This window comes from Myotis daubentonii, chromosome 6, assembly GCF_963259705.1.
Source record: "Myotis daubentonii chromosome 6, mMyoDau2.1, whole genome shotgun sequence".
NCBI classification, from domain to species: domain Eukaryota; kingdom Metazoa; phylum Chordata; class Mammalia; order Chiroptera; family Vespertilionidae; genus Myotis; species Myotis daubentonii.
Window position 1 is genome coordinate 73,032,269 of NC_081845.1, and position 24,474 is coordinate 73,056,742.

The following is a 24,474-nucleotide window of genomic DNA, read 5'->3' on the forward strand; positions in this document are numbered from 1 at the left end:
CACCTTAACAAATTCAATTCATGCAGCCCACATTCTTGTTAACAACATTAAAGCTACAATCTCACTCATTTAGCTAATTAATTGTTGAAATCACCAATTAGTATATAAACCACAGGGAGTGAAATAAAATTAAGTCCTATTTTTAGGAAAGGAAAGGAAAGGGTGAAGAAGGGGCAGTCAGGAATTCTTTTGGATGAAAGGGGTGGTGGAAAGATGGTAAGACAGTTACAGATAAAAATTCTGAGTTATAGACTAGCCAGTGTGTGGCTCAGTTGACCTATGAACCAGGAGGTCATGGTTTGATCCTGGTCAGGGCACATGCCCAGTTTTCAGGCTTGATTTCCAGTGGGGGCATGCAGGAGGCAGCCAATAGATGATTTTCTGTCATTGATATTTTTTTCTCTCTCTCTCTCCCTTCCTCTCTCTGAAATCAATAAAAACATTTTTAAGAAAATTCTGAGTTATAGTTTCCTCATCTTAAAAAGGAAGGCAACATTAGCACGTATCTTGCAGGAAACTTGTATTTGCTGATAATATACATAAAATGCCTAACACTGCGCTTCACCTTTAGAAGGTGTGATGGTAATATCTTTATTTTTAATAGGATAGATAGTTTAAAATTACATAAAGAAAACAGATATTATATGAATTACAACAACAATAAAATATCTGAGTAACATATTTTCTTTGGGAATAAATAACCATAAAACAACAAGTATATATTTGAAATATGTTTTCACAAAGAATTATATTCTTCAGAAAGTTCAGAAACTTAACTGAGACCAACCAACTGGTCTCACTGGCTTAGAGTCAGTGTGAATTTTCATCAGCCTTGTTGTAATGCTCTTTAATGACTGACAAACCAAAATACTGGCAGCCAGTAGTACTAGAGCAGTGGTTCTCAACCTTGGCTGCACATTAAAATCACCTGGGAATCTTTTTAAAATCCTGATTTCTGGGCCTCATCCTCCGGAGATTCTGTTTCTTTGTTACTAATGTTGTGGCCCCACCCAATAACAAAGAAACAGACTTTCCGGAGGATGAGGCCCAGAAATCAGGATTTTAAAAAGATTCCCAGGTGATTCTAATGTGCAGCCAAGGTTGAGAACCACTGTTCTAGAGTTTAACTTAGGCTTCCTACTTTACTTGTGGTTTTTGCATATTGCTTTATAATGCACCAAAAATAAACAGCATGCGTGTTTTAAAGGGGTTTTTTTGGATTATTTTTCATGTCTCAGAAATATAAACAACTAGCTATGTTGGTCTAGCAAAGTGTGAACACAGAGCTGTGCTCTCAGGAATCACCATGATTCCTACATCCTTTCTGAAATGATCTTTAAAAGTTAATTTACTCAGAAGGTGGCATTTTAAACCTACTTTCAGAAAGATAAGCATTAAAAGTTTACTTTGCAGGTACTTAAATAATGCAAACTTTTCCTAAAATGGCTCCTTGTTCCTATACTTGATTTTCCCCCTACTAACTTCAACATTTATACTATCTCTGGAGCAATCAGAGAATATAGTTTTGCAATGTTAAAAACCATCCAGATTTTCCTTTCCAATTCTGCATGCTCCCCAAAGTACCTGGTCCCATAGCAGGAATGAGGACACTTTGAGAAATGGACACCTCTTAATAGGCCGGATTCTGCTGATAGCAGAGTACTTGAGGGCAGACACTTTTTAAGTCACCAGAGTAACATTTAATGCACCAGAAGAGTTACCTGAGTAATTTGCACCTCTTTATCAAAAGAAAATGCTCCTCAGTGGTGCTTATTAGCATGTAATGGAGATGCACTCTATGGTATTCTATAAAACTTGACTCAACTGGGTAAAAGAAATCAGAGTGAGTTATAGAACCAGAGATGGAGTAATTTTTAAAAGAAATATTGCTATATTTCAAATATATGTAACACTATAATTGCTAATAATGTGTTTCTGAATAAGAGTCCTGTTTTACTTATTTTGCATAATTGATTTTAAAACTCCTATTTAGTAATAGCATTTATGTGTACCTTACAAATATTGATGGTGTTCTTACCACACGTCTGCCACCTTTACAATTAGTCTCTTTTCTCATAGATCTTATAATTCTGTTTTAAAAAAAAAACAAGGCCAGAGGACACAAAATAATTAATACAGAAAGTATTTAAAGAAAGTGAATTCTTGTCCTGGCCAGTGTGGCTCAGTTGGTTGAGTCATCCCCATGCACCAAAGGGTGGCCGGTTCCATTCCTGGCCAGGGCACATGCCCAGGTTGTGGGCTTGATCCCCAGTAGGGGAACTGCAGGAGGCAGCAGATCCGTCTCTCTCTCACACATCAATGTTTCCTCTCTCTCTTCTTCCTCTCTAAAATCAATAAAAAAAATTTTTTTTTAAAAGAAAGTAATCTTAGTTTAAAAAGCATCTAAATTCATATTTGCTCAGAAAATTACTTCTCTGAGATTAATAAATGCTAGATTTCAGTCCAAGTTCCATTGAATGATGGAAGTTAGTAGTTCCCTTCTCTAGACTTTCCCCAGCATTTTCTTCAAATACAGTGGGGCCTTGACTTACGAGTGTCCGGACTAACGAGTTTTTTGAGATACCAGCTGTCTCTCGGCCAATTTTTTGCATTGAGTTGATAGAGTAATTTGAGTTAACGAGCTCCTTAATGAGCTCGGTCTCTGAACGAATTAAACTCGTAAGTCAAGGCCCCACTGTATCAATTATAATTGTGTTGTAATCTATTAAATTTCATGTTAGCTTTGTCCTGTGATCTCCTTGAGGCTCCTTAAAGTATCCTCTTATGCTGGGCTAAGTACAATGACTGGCATATAGGAGATCCTTCATAAAGAAGAAAGAAAAAGTTTATTTTATGAATGCTTTCTTTGTCCCCTTTCCTTCTTATTTCACATACAAATTGTACATTAAAACCTGAATTAGGAAGTCTAGAAATGGTGGGAATTTGATCAAGGCACTTAAGCTCCATTTCTCATATCCTAATTTGCTATTTCCAGATCCACAATTCTGTAAACCATTCCAGTAATTTAAACTTTGCAGACAGTTATTTTTCACCTTCTCGAAGTAATAACTTACTTATTTGCTTGATTTACATGCATAGTCAGTGCTTCTCATCTGACAATGATCCTGATATTGAGAGCATTTACTTCCTTGTTTTCCAGGAGGACAAAGAAATATTATCTCTAAATTTCATTGTCTTCAATGATTTTTCTTTTAACTGACATCCTAGAATATGTCATGGGAATACATACAATTGGCCAGGACTCCAAAATTTGCAAGAAGCCCTAAAATATTTTAAATCCACCTCATCTGCTGAATAGGAGAACCCAAAGAAGACAGATTTTAAGTGCATTCCTAGTCCTTTATAACTTCAAATTTTAGAGAATTCCCACTATGAGAACCTTATAATAAGTTTTCTTTTCCTGTGTGTGGATTTTTCCCATGTGCAGCATTCCATAGTAGACTCAAGTTAAAATTCCTTTTGATTTCTAAGAATCATTTATATCTCTAATACTTATAGGGTGGGCCAAAAGTAGGTTTACAGTTGTGAGAATAGAGAGTTTATTCTTGTATTATTATTTATTAATATTGTATTATTTTCTATACAAACAACTGTAAACCTACTTTTGCCCCACCCTGTACAGTGAAGAAATCCAAGAGTTTCTGGTGAGCAGTGAGGGGGCTGGCAGGCCATATAAGGTTCAATGACACACTACATGATGACAAAGGAAAAACATCCAGTACAGATCACATACCATACATTTCACTGAGACAAGCTGGCTGGTATCACTATAGGATAATATGGGTGTCTATATTGTGTATAAAACCATGATATTAGAAAAAATATAGACCACGGAAATTGGAATAGAAATATTTTCCTGATCTCAATTCACTATTATTGTTGAGAACATGTAAACAGTGAACCCAAGACCTGAACTAAGTGAAATAAATCCTTGATTTCCTCTACTAATGGTAAGGAATCTCAGAAAATCTAAAACTCACTTTGCCTGGGTAAAAATTCATTTGGCTGACTATCTGGTTATAATTTCAGTAGACTATTTCCCCTCTTCCTAGCCTTTTCAAGGAGGAAAGAGCATAGTGTTAATTTGCATAAAGAAAACTATAGAAGAGCACACTTTTGTGCAATGAAACATAATGTTTTTACACCGTTTTATAATGGGATTCCACTGTGATTGTTTCACTGCATCCAGTAGTGAATACTTTTGGTACACAGCTAATTAACCCTTGAGTTAAGAAGCCTCACTTCAACTCATAGCTAAGATTTCTAGTTATAGAGCTTTTAAAATTCATGCTGAATTTCTTCCGCTTAGTTGTTCCTGTTTTCAAAGTTGTCATTGGAAGCTCTTTCTGCCTTAGTTCCTAAAGTTAATCATTCATTCATGTAATCTTCATTGCATTCAAGCCCTATTAGGCACTGTATATTTTCCATGCACTTGGGATATAGCTGTGAACAGGGACACTTCTCATTTCAATCTTGGTCAACAGTTGAAAAGTGTAAGATTTTAGCCCACCAATTAGCTGTCTAGAGCTTTAGATAAAGTCAAGTAAAGCCAAGTCAGTTAGTTCATGTTAAACATGTTCTGCGGCAAATCCCCAAGATGATGCCAGTTTACAAGTTCTGACAGATCTGGGGGTGGATGTGGCTGGTATTGCTGTCACTCTGCTCAAGGTTGTTTCACTATTTTGCAGAACCTACCAGGAACATAGAGCATCTGAAAAAGGATCCAGAACTTCCATAACCTGGGAAAACCTAAAACCTATCTTATCTCCGCTCCTAAACCCTATAGACTGCAACCTTGGGATCTCTAACACTCTAGAACAAAAGAAGCAAAAAGTGGTACATCCCCTTTGTTAAAAATAATAATAAAATAGGGACGATTTTACCACTAGAGGACATAGTATTGGTTATTCATATACAAAGTATAAAACTTTTATTTCATAAAGCTAAGAAGGCACTTTTGACCTTGTAAGCAAAAATTCATTTTCCATTCTAGTACATCAAAGAAAGTTTTATTTAATTCCAGTCAAGTACACACATAAAATTCTTCTCTGAAATGTCTCTGTTGAGAAATTCTGGCAGCTTGAAGTCAAGTCCTCCCTCAGGAAATCACAGCTGAAAGACCAACACCCACAACCTTCCACCAAAAAAGGCAACAGGATCCAGAACAGGGGCTGTAAACCTTTTCTGTAAGAGCCCAAACTGTAGCTAATTTAGGCTTTGCAGGCAGTATGGCCTACATCATATTCACTCAACTCTGTCTTTGGAGAGTGAAGCCAACCTTAGACCACGTTAGTAAATAATCATGCCTGTGTTCCAGTAAAACTTGATTTGTGAAAATAGGCAGCTGACCAGATTTTGCTCACAGGCCACAGTTTGCCTGATCTAGGTGGTCTGTGTTCTGAGTAAGGGTAACGTTTCTCATATTAGGTCCTCACTTCTATTTTACTCCCTGTCACATATTGAAATAAACATAAGCATGAATCTTAAATAGTGAAAGACATAATGTTTCATTTATCATCAGATATCATTTGTAATAAAGATTTCCTGGTGAAGGATATATTTAGAAACCCAGTGTTTACCTATTTAAATGCTATTTATTGCTACACTGATACACTTTTGATCATTTTTCTGTATTGTCGATCGTTATCCCATGCTCGTATAGCGAGTGTAAGTTACATTTTTCTTACTGTTTTTGCTAGAGATATTCTCAGGGTACTTGAACTATCTGGGGGCATATACCCCATCAGTTGGTCTCAGCCTGCAGTGATTTTCCAGGTGATATTGCCATTACCACCATCTTTTGTATCAGCCATCAATGTCAACGATCTCTTTCAAGTAATCCTTTTTCTTATGGACATACTTCCTCCCAACATAGCCCCATGCATCAAGTCTGCTCTCTACTCAAAAACTGAATTCTGTTCAAAAGACCCAGATAACTTAGTTTCTGGCATCACATAAGTCACCACAAACCCAATATTAAGTCCTTGACCCTCTGATGGAGTCATATTTATTTTTGGGGGCCATAAACATTACAAACACTATTTTCCACAATACTCAAAAGCTTAGTTGCTTGTTTTTTATGTGTTGGCTAGGTTCCAAAATGTTGCAGTTCCTGAAAGTCTGATGAACCAGTAAATGATGAGTTTTCCTAGAGTATTAATACCTCTTTATTTTCTAACTTCTTTATTTGGAAAAACTAAGATGATATTTTTTTCTTTACCAAATTTGCTCAAAATTTACTCTTCTCCATAGCCTGCTTATTTCTGACTGACTTTGCCTAGAACAGTTTTGCACTATGGATCTTAACCCAGGCCTATAAAAATGATCTAAAGAAGCATTTGAAAAAAATACCAAACCCTGGTCCCACCCTATAGAGTTTTCTAGTCATTTGGTAAGGGATACATTAGTCATTTTTGGTTTTGCTTTGTTTTGTTTTGCTTCGTTTTAACCTCCCAGGTGATTCTCAAGTTAACTGAGGCCTAAGAACCACCAGTTTTCTAAACCTGATTTCTTTTAGGAGTCTTTATAAAGGATTAAATATGATATTTCTCTTTCTACTTTGTGGTATGGAAACTTAATACAATAAATGTGAAGTTACTGAAGAACTTCAACTTTCTCCTGTTGAAAAATGCCCTGCAAGTTTAATTCCAAATGACTGCATTTCAAAATATATATCCTTTTTGGATTAACGCACTATGTGGAACATGTAGTAAGGCTTGAGCTGTCGATGCTGAGATCTTGCACTCTCTCTTCTCGGGTTGACTATTGTGTCTTAAACATTTTTGATACCTGTGAAGCCACGTGAATGTTACTGTTTTTCTCTTGTTCATAGCCCCAGAAGAATGGGCCACGACCCGCTCCAGCCTGAAGGCACCACCGGCAAGGTCAGCCAGAGGGGGATACAGGGAGCACCCCTATGGTAGATATTGAAGGTCCTCCTCACCCGTGACCTCACCTCAGAGACAATGCATAGCCTCTGGTCTCCACATAAACAGCAACAAGACAAGTAATAGTCCTTTTTTTTTCCTATTCTAGGGATAACTCCTTTATGATTACTCCCATATATTTCTTGTATTTCCTCTATACTGTTGGTGTGACATTGACACTAGTATTAATTTTTAAAATGGACTGAAAGAGACACTGGCAAGCATTCTCTACAAACCATTCAGTAGGATGATATTCTCTTGGTTGTTTTTCATTGTTGTGTGTAATTTTTTTCTTTTTTCTTTTATTTTTTTTCTTTCTTTTTTCTTTTTTTAGAAAGAGCATGAATCTGTTGACAGATTTTGAGTCTCAATCAACTAGCAAAAACTTTGTTTAGGGTTGCTAAAAGACTGTAACATGATTTTTGAAGTAGCTGCTAATAAAGTTGTAGATAAGATGTTTTAACCTGTCTTTTAATATCTGTTAGTTAGATGAAGATGTTCGATATTAAGTTTGTAAATTTAATTTTAAATGCTGTTTTAATGGGGTTGAAAACAAGCAGCTACTGTATGTATGTAGCTAACTGAATTTGTTCAGTGTTTTAACCTGTATTTGTTAAAAAAGAAAAAAAAACACATAAAGTTCCATGTGTAAGCTTCTCTAAATAGGAAACCACAATTTGTCAAATATGTTTGCCATAATTTGTCAATAAAGCTGAAAACTTTTGTAAAAACTAAATTTGGAATTACTTGTTTTCTAGCTTTAAATGTCTGCTTTATTTCTTCTTCAAGAGATGCCTAAAATGTTTTCTATTTAAAAATTACAAAAATGAACCCAAGCCTGTTTTAAGATATTTGTGTAATACTTAAAAAAATGTATTAATAACTTATGGTTGTTAAATAATTTAAAAGTTAACAAACTAAACTGTTACATGAATCATGGTTAGTAAACACTAATGTATAACTTGTTAATGGAGAAAAATGGATTTAGAATAATAAATGGATTTTAAACTATCCTCTAAGCTTTATCTTGCTAAACACAAATTCTGATTGACTTGTTTGCATTAGCATGTCTCTCGTGAGAAAGAGTAATGGAGTATAAAGAGGTAAGATTACCACTTACCACTGTCTAAATGCCTAGTTCTTCAACCTTTGAGTTTCCCCGCACATTAAATATCCCATCCAACATGTAAGCATTGCGTAGATTCACTTTATTGTTTTCACTCAAAGGAGTGCGTGGACTTCATTTGCGTAGTTTATAACAATTTGTTTTGACAAACAAATCATCAGTGTCACTGGCCAGTTGTTGCTATTCAACCTCAAAAACTTTATTTGTAATTTTCAGTGCTAAATATCACCGCCCTTGAAGGCAGTTTAGAGGGCTGATATTTCTTTTGAGACTATCAGACTTGATGGCTGATGATTATTAAGGAAATATGTCGCAGGACTCAAAGGATGACTAAACGTTAAACAGGTAACACTAATAGTAACTCTGTAATTTTGCCTATGTAACAGTAATGTTAAATATTCTCAGTTATTAAGTTCCTGATAGTTAAAAAAGTAAACCTACAAAAACATAACAAATAGGTCTATAGGTTATTAAAACAACTAATTAACATTAACTAGAGGCACCAAAATTATTTTACAATATATAACCCTCAAGGTAATAAACAGAACTAAAATTAATAATAATAGTAATGCAACTCTTGCTAACATCAAACGTAAGCTAAATTTTGATGGAAAACAAAAAAAAAGAAAGTAAAAGACTTGATGGTAGGGATGAATGCCAAAACTGTTAATCTTTTAAATACAGTTTTTTTGTTTATGGTGGCTTTTGTCGATGTGATTGGTTTACTTTTTTGCTGCTAACCAGCTTAGGCATATTGCTGTTCGGTTTTTGCAGCTGGAGTTGCATGCTAATAGTCTTATGAAGTGTGTGTCTGTCATCAATTAAAATTGTAAATATTTGCCTTTCACAAAATGCTATTGAGTTATATTTAATTTTCTTTTTTTATTCTTTCTCACTATTTCAGGTACCCACAAGCAAAGAGCATATAATTGAATAGCAGAAGTGATGGGCTAAGAAAAGTAGAGGTAAGCTTAATTTTTATCATCTCTGAAATAGACCGTCTTTACCAACATGAAGCTGTGGCAACTGAACTGCAACACCAAATGCCACTTGGTGAATAACTGAAAAGGTTTAGATGGTTGTCAAGGAACAAAGTTATTTTTATCTCCCTTGAAATAAGGTGACATACCTTGGTGTTTACCTGGCAAGACTTTCTGAGCTTGTCCAGAAGCTTGTCAAATGAAACGTGAATTAGTAGTTAATATTCAGCCCTTTTCTTTGCTGCGAACTACCACATATCACCTCCTCTAAATTTTACGAATAAATAATATTAAAACTTGCACTCTTCAGATATAAGAGAAGGAAATCACAATTATTGGCTGAGGTGGAGGGATGGGAAAGGGAACCCTATAACAAACCCCTCACCCACCCCTTATCAATGAGATAAAATTTACTAACATTAACACTTATTTAGTAAGATAAAAATAACTAAACTGACCATTATTTCCCCCATTTATCCCACTGGATATATCAATAAACTTGTTTCTTAACTGTCATTCTATTTGATTCTGCAAGTATTTACTGAATACAAACACTATTGGAAATGGAGACTTGATTCCTGTACACAAGGAATTGGAAACATTAGCCAAGAAACCTCCCACTGAAAACAAGGCAAGGGCACATATCAACTCCACAGACTGACCTGACATTCACAGAACGGAAATGGCCTTGCTATGATATTTGAAAAAGGGTAAACCCCAAGTCGTCTCCTCTGGGGCTTGGTCCTCTTTTTACTACACAAATATCCAAATATCCACAATACAGTGCAGCTGTAAACAAGTGCCACAAAAGAGAAATGAGAGAGCGCGGAGATTCGTTATGACTGGAGGTAGGGCAGAGAAAGGAATCGTGGCATGAAAGAGGTAGCCTGTTCATTCACTGATGAGACAGAGAGCACCACTGGTGAAGGGAGTAGGTTGTCAACTTGTGACACAAAAAAGTTCAGCAAGTGAGAGGGACCCTGAGGACCAGACTCATGAAGGCAGCGTGAAAGCAAAGCCTGGAGCAGTGGGGTCCAGTCAGGTCATGGTTGCCCCTGAGCAGTGCGATAAATTGTTCGGATTTCACTGGAAAAATAAAAAGAAGCTGATGTAGGTTTGTAGTAAAAAATCAGAGTTATCCCTCTAAGGAAATTATCCCAAGTAACCAAGCCATTTAGCCAATTTTATAATTACCAATGCCACTTCATCTGAGAGAGCTTTCCCAAAATTCAAATTTGTGAAAAGAACTATTTAATACAATATTGCTTCAGTTAAGTGCCTTTGTTAAGCTGCAGAATCAAAAATCAGTTTCAAAAAATGCATTTTTGAAATTGTATTTATCAGTAACATTCCATATCTGACTTAACTCTCAAAAAAGGTTACTGGCCCTAGCTGGTTTTGATCAGTGGATAGAGCACCGGCCTGCAGACTGAAGGGTTCCAGGTTTGATTGCGGTCAAGGGCACATGCCTGGGTTGTGGGCTCAATCCCCAGTAGGGGGCATGCAGGAGGCAGCTAATCAATGATTCTCTCTCATCATTGATGTTTCTATCTCTCTCTCCCTCTCCCTTCTTCTCTGAAATCAATAAAAATATACTAGTATGTATAAAAAAGGGTTACTGTTTTTATAAACCAAGGGGATAAATAATCTCTAATCCAGTTATCCTGCATATTATTCTCCTTTGATCCTTTTCCAACCATAGGCTTGATCTTGTAAAGCAATGAAAGAGAAACCAGTCAGAGTTGGTTACTATTTTGATATATTCATCAATATGGTTTGTTGTTGCAATTGTTGTTGTGTCATAACCCTGTGACTCTCTCACCATTCAACACAGGGCAGAGCTATCACAGCAGAAACACAGGTGTTGAACAGGAGAAGAGAATATTCTTGTCTGTAAGCTCAAAAACAATGATTTGTGAGAAAGAGAATTTTGTGTTTCAAAGCTTCCATTTTTAGTAGGCTTTAAGTAGGACAGAAAGTTTGTGTTAACTGTAGATATAAAAGACTCCCATCCATCTATAAATATAATACCCTAACATGCAAATAGACTGAATGCTGGAACTGAACAAACAACTAGTCACTATGATGTGTGCTGACCACCAGGTGGCACACAGGGAACATGGTGGGCATCGGCCGCAGCAGGAAGGTGGAGCAGGTGAGGGGGGGAGGGGCGCCAGACCAACGCGGGGCACCGGTCGCTGTCATCCGTGCGAGCCTCTGGTGGCTACTGAAAATTCTTTGCTCCCGTGCACCACAGTTCCGCCCGGCGTTTGCACCTGCTGCTGGCACTGACCCTGCTTGCAACCACTGCTAGATCCAATGCTCGGTGCTGTCAGTGGGTGCGAGTGTGAGCAGCAGCTGCCGGCCCCAAATGCCCCTCAGGGCTTCTCCACCTCCCCCTGCTCCTGAGGGACAATTGGGGCGGCAGCCACCGCTCGCACCTGCTGCCGGCGCTGGCACCAATCACTCTGCACTGTCAGCAGGTATGAGCCGTGATGGTAGGAGTGGGGCTGCCGACAGACAGGGGACCAGGGGCCATGGTGGGAGGGGCCAGGCGGGGGCATGGAGGATGGGTCGAGACCCGCCCCTGTGCCCACTGCAGCCTCATTGCCCACAGTTCCTTTCAAGGCGCATTAATTTGTGCACTGGGCCCTAGTAAATAAATAAATAAATAGACTACTACCCACCTCCACACATCAAAAGGTAAATGTTGTATACCACGCTGAGAAGAAAGCCTAAGAGGCAGCAGTAACTAAGGTATTAGTGTAAGATGTTAGTGTGGCCTCAAGTATGAGGTCTGCACAATATGTCAGTTATCCAATAAAAACCTGAAATAGTTTTGGAGCACAAAGGGGACCTTTGCCTAAAGAGGAGGCTGGGGAGGCAGCAAGCTTCTCAGAGTTCCCCCACATCCATGTGTTCCAGGTGCAATCCTGCAGGTGGATGTTTCCGTAGAATGTTTCGCCTTGCTGGCAAGAGTGAACAAAGCAGGGGTGGCCAAGAGAATCACACACACAGTCACCTCTACAGGTAGGCAGGGAGGACCCAGGAGCCTCAGCATGGGCCACCCCTGACCAGGTGTATCAGTGGATACAACCTGGGAAGGTAAGAAGATCAGCTGCTCTCTGCCACCAACACCTCCAAAACTTAAATGCCGTCAGAAAAAAAAAAAAAAAAGAGAGAGGCGGAAACATGAATTTCTGAGTTAACAGAGGAAATCCTGACCAAAATTCATTTGAACTGGCTGAGATTATTTTTCTCCATCTGGCAGTATGGCAATTTGAGAATAAAATTAAGTTGAGGTATAGAAAAATATAATTATATATACACTAGAGGCCTGGTGCACGAAATCTGTGCACTTGGTGGGTCCCTCAGCCTGGTCTGCGCCATCTCACAGTCCCGGACCCCTCGGGGGATGTCCAACTGCTGGCTTAGGTGTGCTCTCCACAAGAATTGTGCCTAAGCCGGCAGTTGCATTACTCTCGCAGTCTGGGACCCCTCGCTCCTTACTGCTTGGCTCGCTGCTCCTTAGCTCTGCCGCGGAGGCGGGAGAGGATCCAGCCACTGCCACTGCGCTCACCAGCCATGAGCCTGGCTTCTGGCTGAGGGACGCTCCCCCTGTGGGAGTGGACTGACCACCAGGGGGCAGCTCTTGCGTTGAGCATCTGCCCCCTGGTGGTCAGTGTGCATCATAGTGACCGGGCATTCTGGTCATTCCGCCTTAACGGTCACTTAGGCTTTTGTTATATGGGTTGCTATCATTTACTGCATAACTTGCCTGACTCTTAAAATAATCAGAAGTGAATACAGCAGGTTTCCCTGGCAACAGGAAATGAGAATTTCCTTAAGTTAGTGGCCTCTCAGCCAAAACCACTGATAGCCTTCACTGGTGTAGCTCAGTGGATAGAGTGTCAGTCTGCAGACTGAAGGGTCCTTGTTCAATTCTGGTTAAGGGCATATACCTCAGTTGCATGCCTAATCTGAGGCCCTGGTCAGGGGCCCACGGGAGGTAACCAATCGATGTGTCTCTCTCACATGGATGTTTCTTTCTGTGTCTCTCCCCTTCCCTTCCACTCTCTCTAAAAAACAATGGAAAAATATCCTCAGGTGAGGATTAAACAAAAAACCCACTGATAGAATGAAAACTTTTCAGAGTGGCACTAACTGATGAACATCTGCCAGACAGGGCGCCTTCTTCTCCTCAGTATCAAGTAATGATGCGGGGTCCCACCTGGATCCCTTTATGACATCATGTCTGCTCTCGCTAATTTCAAAGTGCTGGCTCCCAAAGATGGCAGAGCAGGTACTTTCCTAGTTCTAGAGCCATGGCCCATACAAACATTCTCAGGTTTGACATTCATCTTGTGCAGTTCATACAAACTTGCATAGCAAATTAAAGTTTTTAAATAACAGTGTGTTCCATCTAAGTGTAGTTGAAGTTGTCGTGGCCATGTTCCATACATTCTATCAGGTAGTGCTATAACTCTTGATATACTACTGATGATCCTATAACAATCAGGAACTCAGAAAACACCAAAGGTAGCTAGCTTGGGCACTAAAAAAAAAAAAAATACTTTAAATAGTAATAACAAGAGTAATTTATATTTGTCCAGCAAAAAGTTTGACTACACTCAATTATGATTCAATCAAAAATCAATTTGATGCCAATTAAGGGACCAAATAGTGCATTTAAGTCTTATTTGTACTATTTAGATAATTTTTACTTTTAGTGTATTAATGGAAGTAAGGCCATTTAACTTAATGATAATTGAAGGACTAACAATTTTTAAATACATTTGGAATAGAATGACAGTAAATGTTATTAATTCTTTTAAAAGAAAGGGTTTTTTTTTAAACTATTAAAATGTTACTCTTGTTCCTTTAGTTTTTCACTATATCTATGTCTGTTGGTTAATGTAACATAGAGCTTATAGGGTTTGTTTGTTTTCTGTGCTTTTTAAACAGAATAGAGAACAGTGATCAGGAATCTGAATTGTCTAAATACCAAGTATCAGTTTCAGTATCAAAGGGCTGTCTGTTACTAAAAACTCCATCTGTTTGACACTCTTGCAGGTTCCATAGGAAAGTTTAATTTTTACTGCAAAATAATATGTAGTAAATGATTTCAAATATCCAATTGCATGGTAATTTACAAAATTGATGACATGATTATGTTTGATATGAGGACAGAGTATTAATAATGGAAACAATAGTAATACTAGGGCCATCTGTTTCACAAACATACATGCCTGGCAAGGTACTAGAATTTTCACATAAAGACTAACATGAAACATCTGTAATCTTACAACAAGCTTACAGAGGAAGTACAATTAACCCCATTTTATAGAAGAAAAAATTGGAATTCAGAGGTTTAACTAATGTCACACAACTTATATGTAACAAAGCCAATATTTAAAACAAAGTTTGATAGCCCACGTTTTCCAGAATTCTTTGGCGATTCCCAACTTTTCATGAATTTGATTGAAATGAGAATCTAAAATTTCAAATAGCCTTAATATAAGTTCTCTCCTATAGCAGTATGATGAATAGTGACTAAAAATATTACAAAAATATTTAACTTGAAGTGCATCTTTACCTTGATCTTTCCTCAAATTTGTCATTTTTTCAAAAGTTCTGATTTCATCAGAGAAAAATATAAATGAAAGTATCCTACATTTGTCATAAAGCATGAATTCATTTGTAATCTAAACTCTATTTTAACATTAAAATCTCACATAATTAAAAAAGCATGAAAGCAATTTCAGGCTTTTATTCTTCAACCTATAAATAAGAACTCAGCTTTAAAGTATGAGGGTTAATTTCAAATCAGAAATATCTTTGTGTAAGTCATGCAGCCATGTGTTAAGGACACAAACTACAAGTATCACTCAATGTTAAATATTTTTTAAAAAAAGCATTTCCTATTGCCAATGCAATGTGTAACATTTTTCTAGACATCCTAATGTCCTACTAAAGTATCTGAGTTAATGGTAAGATAGCTATTTTTGTTGACTAGCAGACACCAGTCTTCCATACCATCATAAAGTTTAATTTTCTGAACTCTTTACATGCAATTTATTAAGCTGCACATGGATGATTACAGTGAGAGGAAAAGGTCATTCTATTTGACATGCTATCTTATATCTCAGTCTCTTATACTTCCTTGTGAGAGAAATTGAGAGAAAAGGAGAGGGAGTAATCAGATTCATACACCACTGGATGCTTTAATAATAGCTAGCTTATCTGTCTTTTACCAAAAAAAAAAAGTACAGAATGAGTCATATTAAAAATTGGTAACAAGTCACCCAATAACTTTTTCAAGGTTCTATTCCATCATGGTTCATACTAAACACTTCATAATGGGATAGAGTGAATGGTCTGTTTTCAAAAGGTATTTGGTGATTCTTGGATCCCCTTCTTAGAACCACGCAACGCAAATTGCAGCACTACACACAGATGCCTCTCAAGGTGACCTCTATCAGCAAGTTCCCTCCCTTCTCTTCTGTCTCATTCGCTGCCTGCCCCACACAAGTGATCCATATGTCCTATATTCTACCTGTCTTTTTGGACATGACATTTTTCAACTTGTCTGATATATCTTGCCCTTCTTGCCCAATGTCTGCTGTCATCCCCTCTCCCCTCCCCTGCACATGGAGATGTGAAAAGACAAAGAGAAAGGCAATTAGTGACTGTAGAGGAAGAAGTACTGTGCAATCTACTCACCAGAGCCATTAAGAAATGTTTACTGTGTTAATTATGAAACCAATACATGTTCATTGTAAATCAAAAAGTATGGAAAGGAAAAAAAAATCACTTTTAATTAAAACAGAAATAACAACTATTTACATTTATATATAACCTATTAGTCACAAAGTCTTGATTTCTTAGCTAAAACATTTAAGGGGATACAATAGGTGAAAAAATTTCTCCTATTAGTCTAAGTTCTCCATTTCAAAGTCTAAACCTTAAAATTAGAAGTAAACAAACTTACTTATGGAATTCACTAAGATCAGCATATATCTGTGACTGGAATGGAGCCACTTTTAAATGTCCTTAAACAGGAAAGATTATATTTATGTTTCATAAAGATAATCCTCATAATGAATTAATGTTGAATTTTAGACTGGTTATTTCAACATTCCTGTTGGGGGAAGAATATGAATTTGTTTTTTATTGACCAATAGTTATTTGAAACTAATATTAGGCATGCTGCTTTATGCTTTCTTATAAGACAACTAGAGGCTCAGTGCATGGATTCGTGCACCCGTGGGGTCCCACAGCCTGGCCTGCACCCTCTTGCAATCTGGGACCTCTCAAGGGATGTAGTAGTTCGCGAAACAGCAGGTGGCCCGGGAAAAGCCCAAGCCCAGGCCAGATGGTGCGCCGCTCCACTTGATAAGCTCGCTGAGCAAACTGACCACCAGGGGGCAGCTCCTGTGTTGAGCATCTGCCCCCTGATGGTCAGTGCACGTCATAGCAACCAGTTGTTCGGTCATTCAGTCGCTTAGGCATGTGTGTGTGTGTATGTGTGTGTGTGTGTGTGTGTGTGTGTGTGTGTGTGTGTGTATTTTTGTACTATATTCTGCCAGAGAAACTTCTCTGGAATTCTTTCATACCTGATAACCCCAAAGTACAAATTGGTTTAAGTTCTTAAAAAATTTTCTTTCATTTCTAGTAAGTTTATCATTCATGTACAAATAATGGTTATATTAGACTATGGCAGAATTGCTGGTGAATTGGTGTGGATTTTTTTTGGATGGGTTATTTTTTAACATGTGTGTGCATGTATGTTTATGTGTGTGTGTGTGTGTGTGTGGGTACTGTATCCTTTTTTATTATAAAAGTAATCCAAAATCAGGGTTTTTAAAAATTAGACTGTATATGTAAATATTTAATCTAAAACTCAAAAGTTTATAATTCTCCTCCTCAAGGAGAATTATGTCAACAGATTGGTGTATTCCTCCTGATTTTCTTTCTCTCCCTTTCCTTCTTCCACTCCACAGCACCTGTTACTTCTTTACTCACTTGAAATGGGATTCTGCTGTTCACATAGATGCAGAAGTGAGACAAATTTTGTTTCTTTGTGAACTAGTACCGATTTCCATGAGGCAGATTTTTGTGTGGAGGATTAAAGCTGTACTATTACACTATGAAACTTTAACCCACACTACACATACTAGAGACTAAGAAAAGTTACTTTACTTTTCAAGCTTCAGTTTTCTTATAGGTAAATGGAGATAATAACAGCACATACTAATAGAATTATGAGGCGTGTAAAGTAAAATCACACAGATGTATTTATATTCTCTGCAAATTTAGTTAATATTCTTCCCCAAAATTATTTTTCCTTGACTACAAATTTTTATGCTTTAAGATATCATCATGGTGTGTATCAAATATAAAAATAAAAGCTATTTAACCCATAAAAATATTCATATTACCAAAATCAATTTGCAACTTAGACAATATTTTTAAATCATTCTTCACTAAAATATTCAGCTAATACAGGCTTTAGAACAGTTGTAAAATTTATCTTTTTTCATTATACCTACTAGCAAGCATCTATTGTGTATCTTCATAACAAATATTATATAATATGCTTATACACAATACTCTTATAATAATGTTGCACATATATGGTTCACACTAAAAGTGAAAGTGAGACTCAATAATATGGTATACTAGTTTCAATAATAAGGTGAAGAAACAGAAATTTGCAATAATGGAATGCATAATACATGTCAAGCATTTTATTATTTGTAAGAATGACTTCATATAGCCCTAACCGGTTTGGCTCAGTGGATGGAGCATCGGCCTGCGGACTCAGGGGTCCCAGGTTCGATTCTGGTCAAGGGCATGTACCTTGGTTGCGGGCACATCCCCAGTAGGGAATGTGCGGGAGGCAGCTGATCGATGTTTCTCTCTCATCGATGTTTCTGACTCTCTATCCCTCTCCCTTCCTCTCTGTGAAAAATCAATAAGATATATTTAAAAAAAAGAATGACTTCATATATTTTCTCAATGACCAGTGATATAAATTCTAAGGTATCCTCATTTTCTAGTGGCAGAGCTGAGCCTGAGAGAGAAAGAACCCATGCCAGGTCACATCCCTGGTCAGTGGGGTAGACTCTAAACCCAGGCAGTCATAATCAGAGGCCTCATCCTTATCCCCTACGGTCCCCTCTGACTTCAATGATAAGTTTTAGAGCAAACCAATTTGAGAGGAGACCAAAATGTGTATGTGTAACTCATTTTTCAAGCTAATAAAAAGGAATTAGAAGAAATTCTCTTACTTTGAATATTTCCAAGATAAGTTCTAACTTTAAAGTCTGGTGATAAATTTTTAAACATGTCTATATACATAAGCCAAAATATTCAGAATATTTCCTTTCCTTGGATTACTTAAAAGTGAGTTTTGTATAATAACTCAAAAACTCTATATATATTGTGCCTGAGTGTGTTTATTTGCCCATCTTGCCATTGATTAAATGGAAGCTATGTGTATCGAATTTAGCCTTCATGGAGGTTCAGATGTCGAAAATAACAAAACTTCAATGAAAAATGAAAATTATAAAAATACATTTCTAGGAAAATAGCCATGGTTGCTTTTTCTTTACTAACAGCATTCTCTATTGTACTGATTTGTCCCAATCTGTGTGATTGCAAAAATAAAATGTACTTTTCCTTTGCTATCTCTTGTTCTATAGACAATCCACACTATTGAAATGTATTTTATACTTTATTGTAACAGAATGAAGGTGAACATGAAAATAAGAAAAAATTAAATTTAGAAGAAAAGGGAATGTAGTTGGAAGGCTGAGAAAGATCCATTAGAAGTGGAACAGGTAACAACATGAAAAAGAAAAGACAGACCACCCCGTACAGCCTTCAAGGAATATAATGTCCTGAGTCTAAAAATTATCTTAAGTCACCATAATGTGCAACTTATCACATAAGGCAGTAACTTTAAAAATTAAAAACTTGCTTTTCCTTTACCACAAACACAGAACATTCCACTGTTGAATATATCTGGAACTTCTGTTGTCTGTCTCAGAGCAGTCACTTTTAGAGATCATTGCATTTTCCCTTCACTTCCACCAGCAGATGTTTTTACCACTTTAAAATTTCTATGTGTCCAGTGTTGGGTAAAAAAATATTCACAGCAGCCTCTCACAATGCATCTTAATTCAAATTGTGCTTTTAGAAAATTACAAATTATTACACATCTTATATTGATGTTTGAGAGATACTGTCCCAGTTATATTTGAAAAATCCTATATTTTGGCATACTGTATACTATGAGTAAAAAATAGTAATGTTGGAAGCATTAATTCTCCAATGTTCTCAAAAAGAATTGCTTATTTGTTGTATTTAGATTCTTAAGAAGATATGTAACATAGGATATTATAAAAGGTTAATTACTAATGAACGAAACTTGGTGATGAATCGATTTGATCTCTCAGAAGTAGGAGAGGTTTGTTAATTCTCTCAGGATGTAATTCCAAGTATCTGTGTATTTTAAGTAATATTCAAATGACTTACTGAATCCTTATAGTTTTTCATCTCTATTTCTAACTGTTCGTTATATCACTCATGGAAACAATTTAACCTGCAAATGAGACTAGAAATGATTACCTCTGACAAAGTGAAATGGATTTAAAAGAAAGTGGCCTTATGATAATTTTCAGCTAAAATAATAGTGGATGGAAATTAGTTTGCTGAGCTAAACACATTGCTGGCTCTCATATGAGGAAGCCTGTCATCAAGTGCAGCATCTTGGTTTAAAATGTTCAAGAGCTTGGCCTGTGTAGCTCAGTGGTTGAGCATCGACCTATGAACCTGGAGGTCACGGTTTGATTGCCAGTCAAGGCACATGCCCAGGTTGCAGGCTCGATCCCCAGTGAATGTGCAGAATGAAGCTAATCAATTATTCTGACATCACTGATGTTTCTGTCTTTCCCTCTCCCTTCCTCTCTGAAATCAATAAAAATATATTTAAAAAATAAGTATGTTTAAGAAATATTTAGAGAAAGAATACCCATACATTACCTTCTGAATACCAAAAATTAGAGCCCTCCTTGAAAAAGGCTTAACTTTTTTTATCTTCACTAGAATAGAGATCCAGATTTGTGGGAGGCATTTATTAAATATAACTAAATGAATAAATATTAATTTGCCTCCATATTTTTTTAATCTTATATTTCTTCTGTACTAATTATGATATATGTATAGTATATCATTTTTATGTAAAATACAAATATTGTATATGACATGTACATACTTACATATAGTATGTATATGTAGATACCTATATATGCCTTGATATCTTAAAAACTTTGAAGATAGTATTGTTTTTAATTATCACAACAGCTCTATGAAGAAAGCAGGGCAAATTTTCTAACCCTCATTTTAAAGATAAGGAAACAAAATTTCATAGGGTCAAGAGATTTGTCCAAAATCACCTAAATTCTAAATGGTAGGACATGTTCTGAACATTAACTTCTCCAAAATAACTAATCTTATTTTTTTGTAAATTATAGCATCAGTGGTGAAAGACAGATCAAGTTTGTATGAGAGAACATTGTCCATATGTAGTAATTATTAAACAGCTTTTAATAAAACACACTCTATAAGTAATCCAAAAGCTCTGAGATGTACATTTACCTATATATAAACATTCACTCATAACTTTAATAATTAACATATACCTTCTAAAGATGTGCCGTAATGTTAAATAATTTTTTATAAAACAGCTTACTGGTATCAGATCCATATGTAATTAATTACTAAAAATCAAGAGCCTAATGATTACAAAAGTGGACAGTGAATCAAAATGTCAAATATATACCAAATTGAGTTTTTTTTTCTGATTTAGCTGGAAGAGGAAGAAATTAAAATGAATTAAAAGTGTAAAACATTAAGTAAGAAATTATTGGAAGCAATGCAATTTTTATTTATAATACATCAAAATTAATACTTGCTCCATTTTTTTTAGCATCTGTGATTCTCAGAACTTTAAAAAAAATAGTGAATTATTCTGCCACTAGATAAAACATTAGCATAACTTTGGCTATCACTTTTCGTATTCACATTAGTCCTTCAATCTTTTAAAATTTAATCCTTGAATAAATCAGATGTTTAAATGCCCTGTGAATTTCAAAGTCTAATTTTGGCTTAGTTTGCAAAGGCCAAAAAAAGTCACTGCAATTTTCTAATTTTAAATCAAGCGCCCTATTTTGAGAAAAAGATCTCTGAATGTTTGAGTCTAAATTAAACAGATCAGCAGTTGACTTTGATTTAATTTCCTAAACAATTTCATTTAGCAGTGGAGAGACAGGCTTTTTTGTGCGAGTGTAGTCATCGGGGAGGATTCTATTTGATTCAATTTATCTCTGTTCACCTTTATTATTAAAGTGCATTGCTTGGACCCAGAAATACCTACATGTCACAAACTCACCGTTGAAGTAATACATGGCATTTCAATACAGATTTTACAATTAATCTGGTGTATTACACTGTGCAGAAAATATACTAGCTGCTCTAACATAACAGCAGCGTATTAGAGTCTTAGGCTTACTTAGTTTCCAGGTCACACCTCATTCCTGAATTTGACATGATGTCCTGAATTCTTGCTCCTGTGGTCTGTCGGATAGCTGAACTGTGCTATACATTTCAGGTTCTGATGTGTTTAGAACACAGGTTTCTGGTTAACTTCTGAGATCAGGAAGTGAACTTTTAAAAATTAAGCATAGGTAACCAATTAAAACATCAGGGTTCATTATATAAATAAGATATACCACCTAAGTTTCAAATAGTGTAACAGACATAAATATTTGGTAATGAAATCATTCTTGCTGCCTCCCTCTCCCAATGTAGAGGAGAGAAGGGTTACAAATGAGAGATGACTTTAATTATGTCTACGATGTTCATCCCCCAGAAAAAGAGAGTAAGATTTTTGTATATGTTGCAGGGTGTTTCTAGAGCATGTATTTATTTCTAAAGATATATTATTTGATAATGATATTTGCTAAATATCTAATTGGGCATTATTTTCTTCTCTTCTAAAAACAGATTTGTTTTTAGTATTGTCAAAATATTATAAGTGCCTTGTTTTATTTATTTTCTAATTAGACTCCATTATTACTGAAGTAGAAGTATAACTTATTTCTCAAAGTAACCCTCATTAACATTAATATATTGCAGCTGTATTCAATTTTACAGACTTATCAAGTTGTAGAAAACACTTACCTTAGTTTGCAAATAATTTGTATATACAACTAGTATATTTACTCTTAATAGGAACATAAAAATATAATCATTTAACTTATCAGACTATTGCTTCCTAAGTACAGTAGTTTTTTTCATTATTAATCATCTTTAGTGTACAAATAGCTAAAATAGAATTTGAGAACAGAAACTTCAGAACAAGGTACAGTCCATTAAATTGTCAATGGCTATATATAATGATGGAATTACACTTTCAAAATCAAATTATTGGAGCACAAAATAAGGTATTAATGATCCTTATGATTAAAATATGAAAACAAAATAAGATCTTGCTTACATTGTATAGAATATCTGTTTCATAATATCTTTAATGCTGGGTACACTTATCCCTTCAAAAGATTCAGATCTTACCAGAACTCAAGCAAATGAATAAGATTATTATTTCATACTTTAATGGAATTAGTATAAATTTTATATTTTCCATATCACATATTTACCCAGCCTTTAATTCTATTGATTAGATAGTTTTAAAAGTTTATCTTTTTCTCACTTTAAAATGGTGAAGTTTAGAAACAAGTATTATCTATTGAACTGATCATCTAAAATAGAACATTTGCCAAACTTAGCCAATTCTCATGATAAGCATTACTTATAGTTGATGTAATTCCTTTCATATTTTAAAATAGACTTTTATAATGGAGTTAACAGAAAAAATGTATGACATAAAACACTTAAGGATCATCTAATAGTTCTGAGTACATTTAACATTAGTGACATATGTCTTATATTAACATAATAACACTCAAGTCTATTCCTCATATTTAATATCCTAAAATATTTTCCATTCTAATTTTTGATATATGAAAATCAGCTATAAAATAACTGGAGAGACATACTATATGGGTTTCTAATTGGAATTAAAATTAAGGATTTATTATGTCATTCCTAATCAGGTCATCTACCAAATGCCCACCCAATATATTCAAAATTATATGTCACATATTAATTGCTCAGTAGTTTCAAAACTAGACTAGACATGAATTAGAATATTAATTAGTATCTAACAATATGTAGAATTAAAAAAAAATCCAGTTAAGGTACAATGAATTTGGTTTTAATGTCAAGCAATGATACATTTAAAATGATAATAAAAGTCAATTGCTCTGCTAAAATGTTTCTTAATGTGTTATAAACCATAGAGCCACCTTTATTTAATAACTGTAATACAAGTGCTAAACTAATCAAATTCAAATCAGCCCAACTATATACAAGGAATACAAAATAAAGGGAGAAAATGGGAGACATCTGTAATACTGTCAACAATAAAATATTTTTAAAAGAAATACAAAATAAACTAAAATATGAAAGGTTTATTGACTTACATTCAAAAGCAGTTACTTTTAAACTTGAACCAACCAGGTGATAAGTTTGTCATTTCTCAGTTGTATTCTTAGTAGAAATTTGTCAAGAATGTTTTGACATTTTTTAAGCTTGCTATCTGATTTATCCCTTTTTATGAATGACAAGTTGATATGTTACCCGTGGTCGGCAAACTGCGGCTCACGAGCCACATGCGGCTCTTTGGCCCCTTGAGTGTGGCTCTTCCTAAGACTTAGGAGTACCCTAATTAAGTTAATAACAATGTACCTACCTATATAGTTTAAGTTTTAAAAATTTGGCTCTCAAAAGAAATTTCAATCGTTGTACTATTGATATTTGGCTCTGTTGACTAATGAGTTTGCTGACCACTGCAACCATAGGACAGGGAGAAGAGGGCAGCCACAGTTCCACTGAAATATATACATTAGCACTTGTAAGTACCACGCATGGTGTGAAAGTAGCCTTAATTTCCAAAAGGAAATGAATACTCTCTCTCATTCCCTCAGTTCTTGTGGTCTTTCTCCTTTCCCTTTTCCTTTTTCTTTCCTTCCCCTTCTCTTCCTTCCCCTCCCCTTCCCTGCCTGCCTGCCTTTTTTCTTTGTCTAATGGTGCCAACTAACATGGAACAGTAAGAGATACTATTAATTGCCCACATGTTGGAGACATCAGATCTCTTATATTAGAATGGAGACGAGTAAATAAATATATTTTTGCCATATTCAAATAACTATAAAAACCAGAAATCATTTTTTCATAAATTCAAAAATGGCAGTCTTTCCGCAAAAATATATTTTCAGTAATTTTACAAAACTTC

General features: G+C 35.7%; 1 protein-coding gene across 1 annotated transcript in view; it reads left to right on the plus strand.

Moving 5' to 3' along the window:
• The window catches only part of KHDRBS2 (KH RNA binding domain containing, signal transduction associated 2), a 503,504-nt gene extending 495,592 nt beyond the window's left edge, over nucleotides 1-7,912 (plus strand). Inside the window, exon 9 of the mRNA XM_059701296.1 lies at nucleotides 6,854-7,912. Within this exon, the coding sequence (XP_059557279.1) occupies nucleotides 6,854-6,951 (98 nt within the window). The 3' untranslated portion in view covers nucleotides 6,952-7,912. The remainder of the gene's footprint in view (nucleotides 1-6,853) is intronic.
• The last annotated feature ends 16,562 nt before the right edge of the window (nucleotides 7,913-24,474 follow it).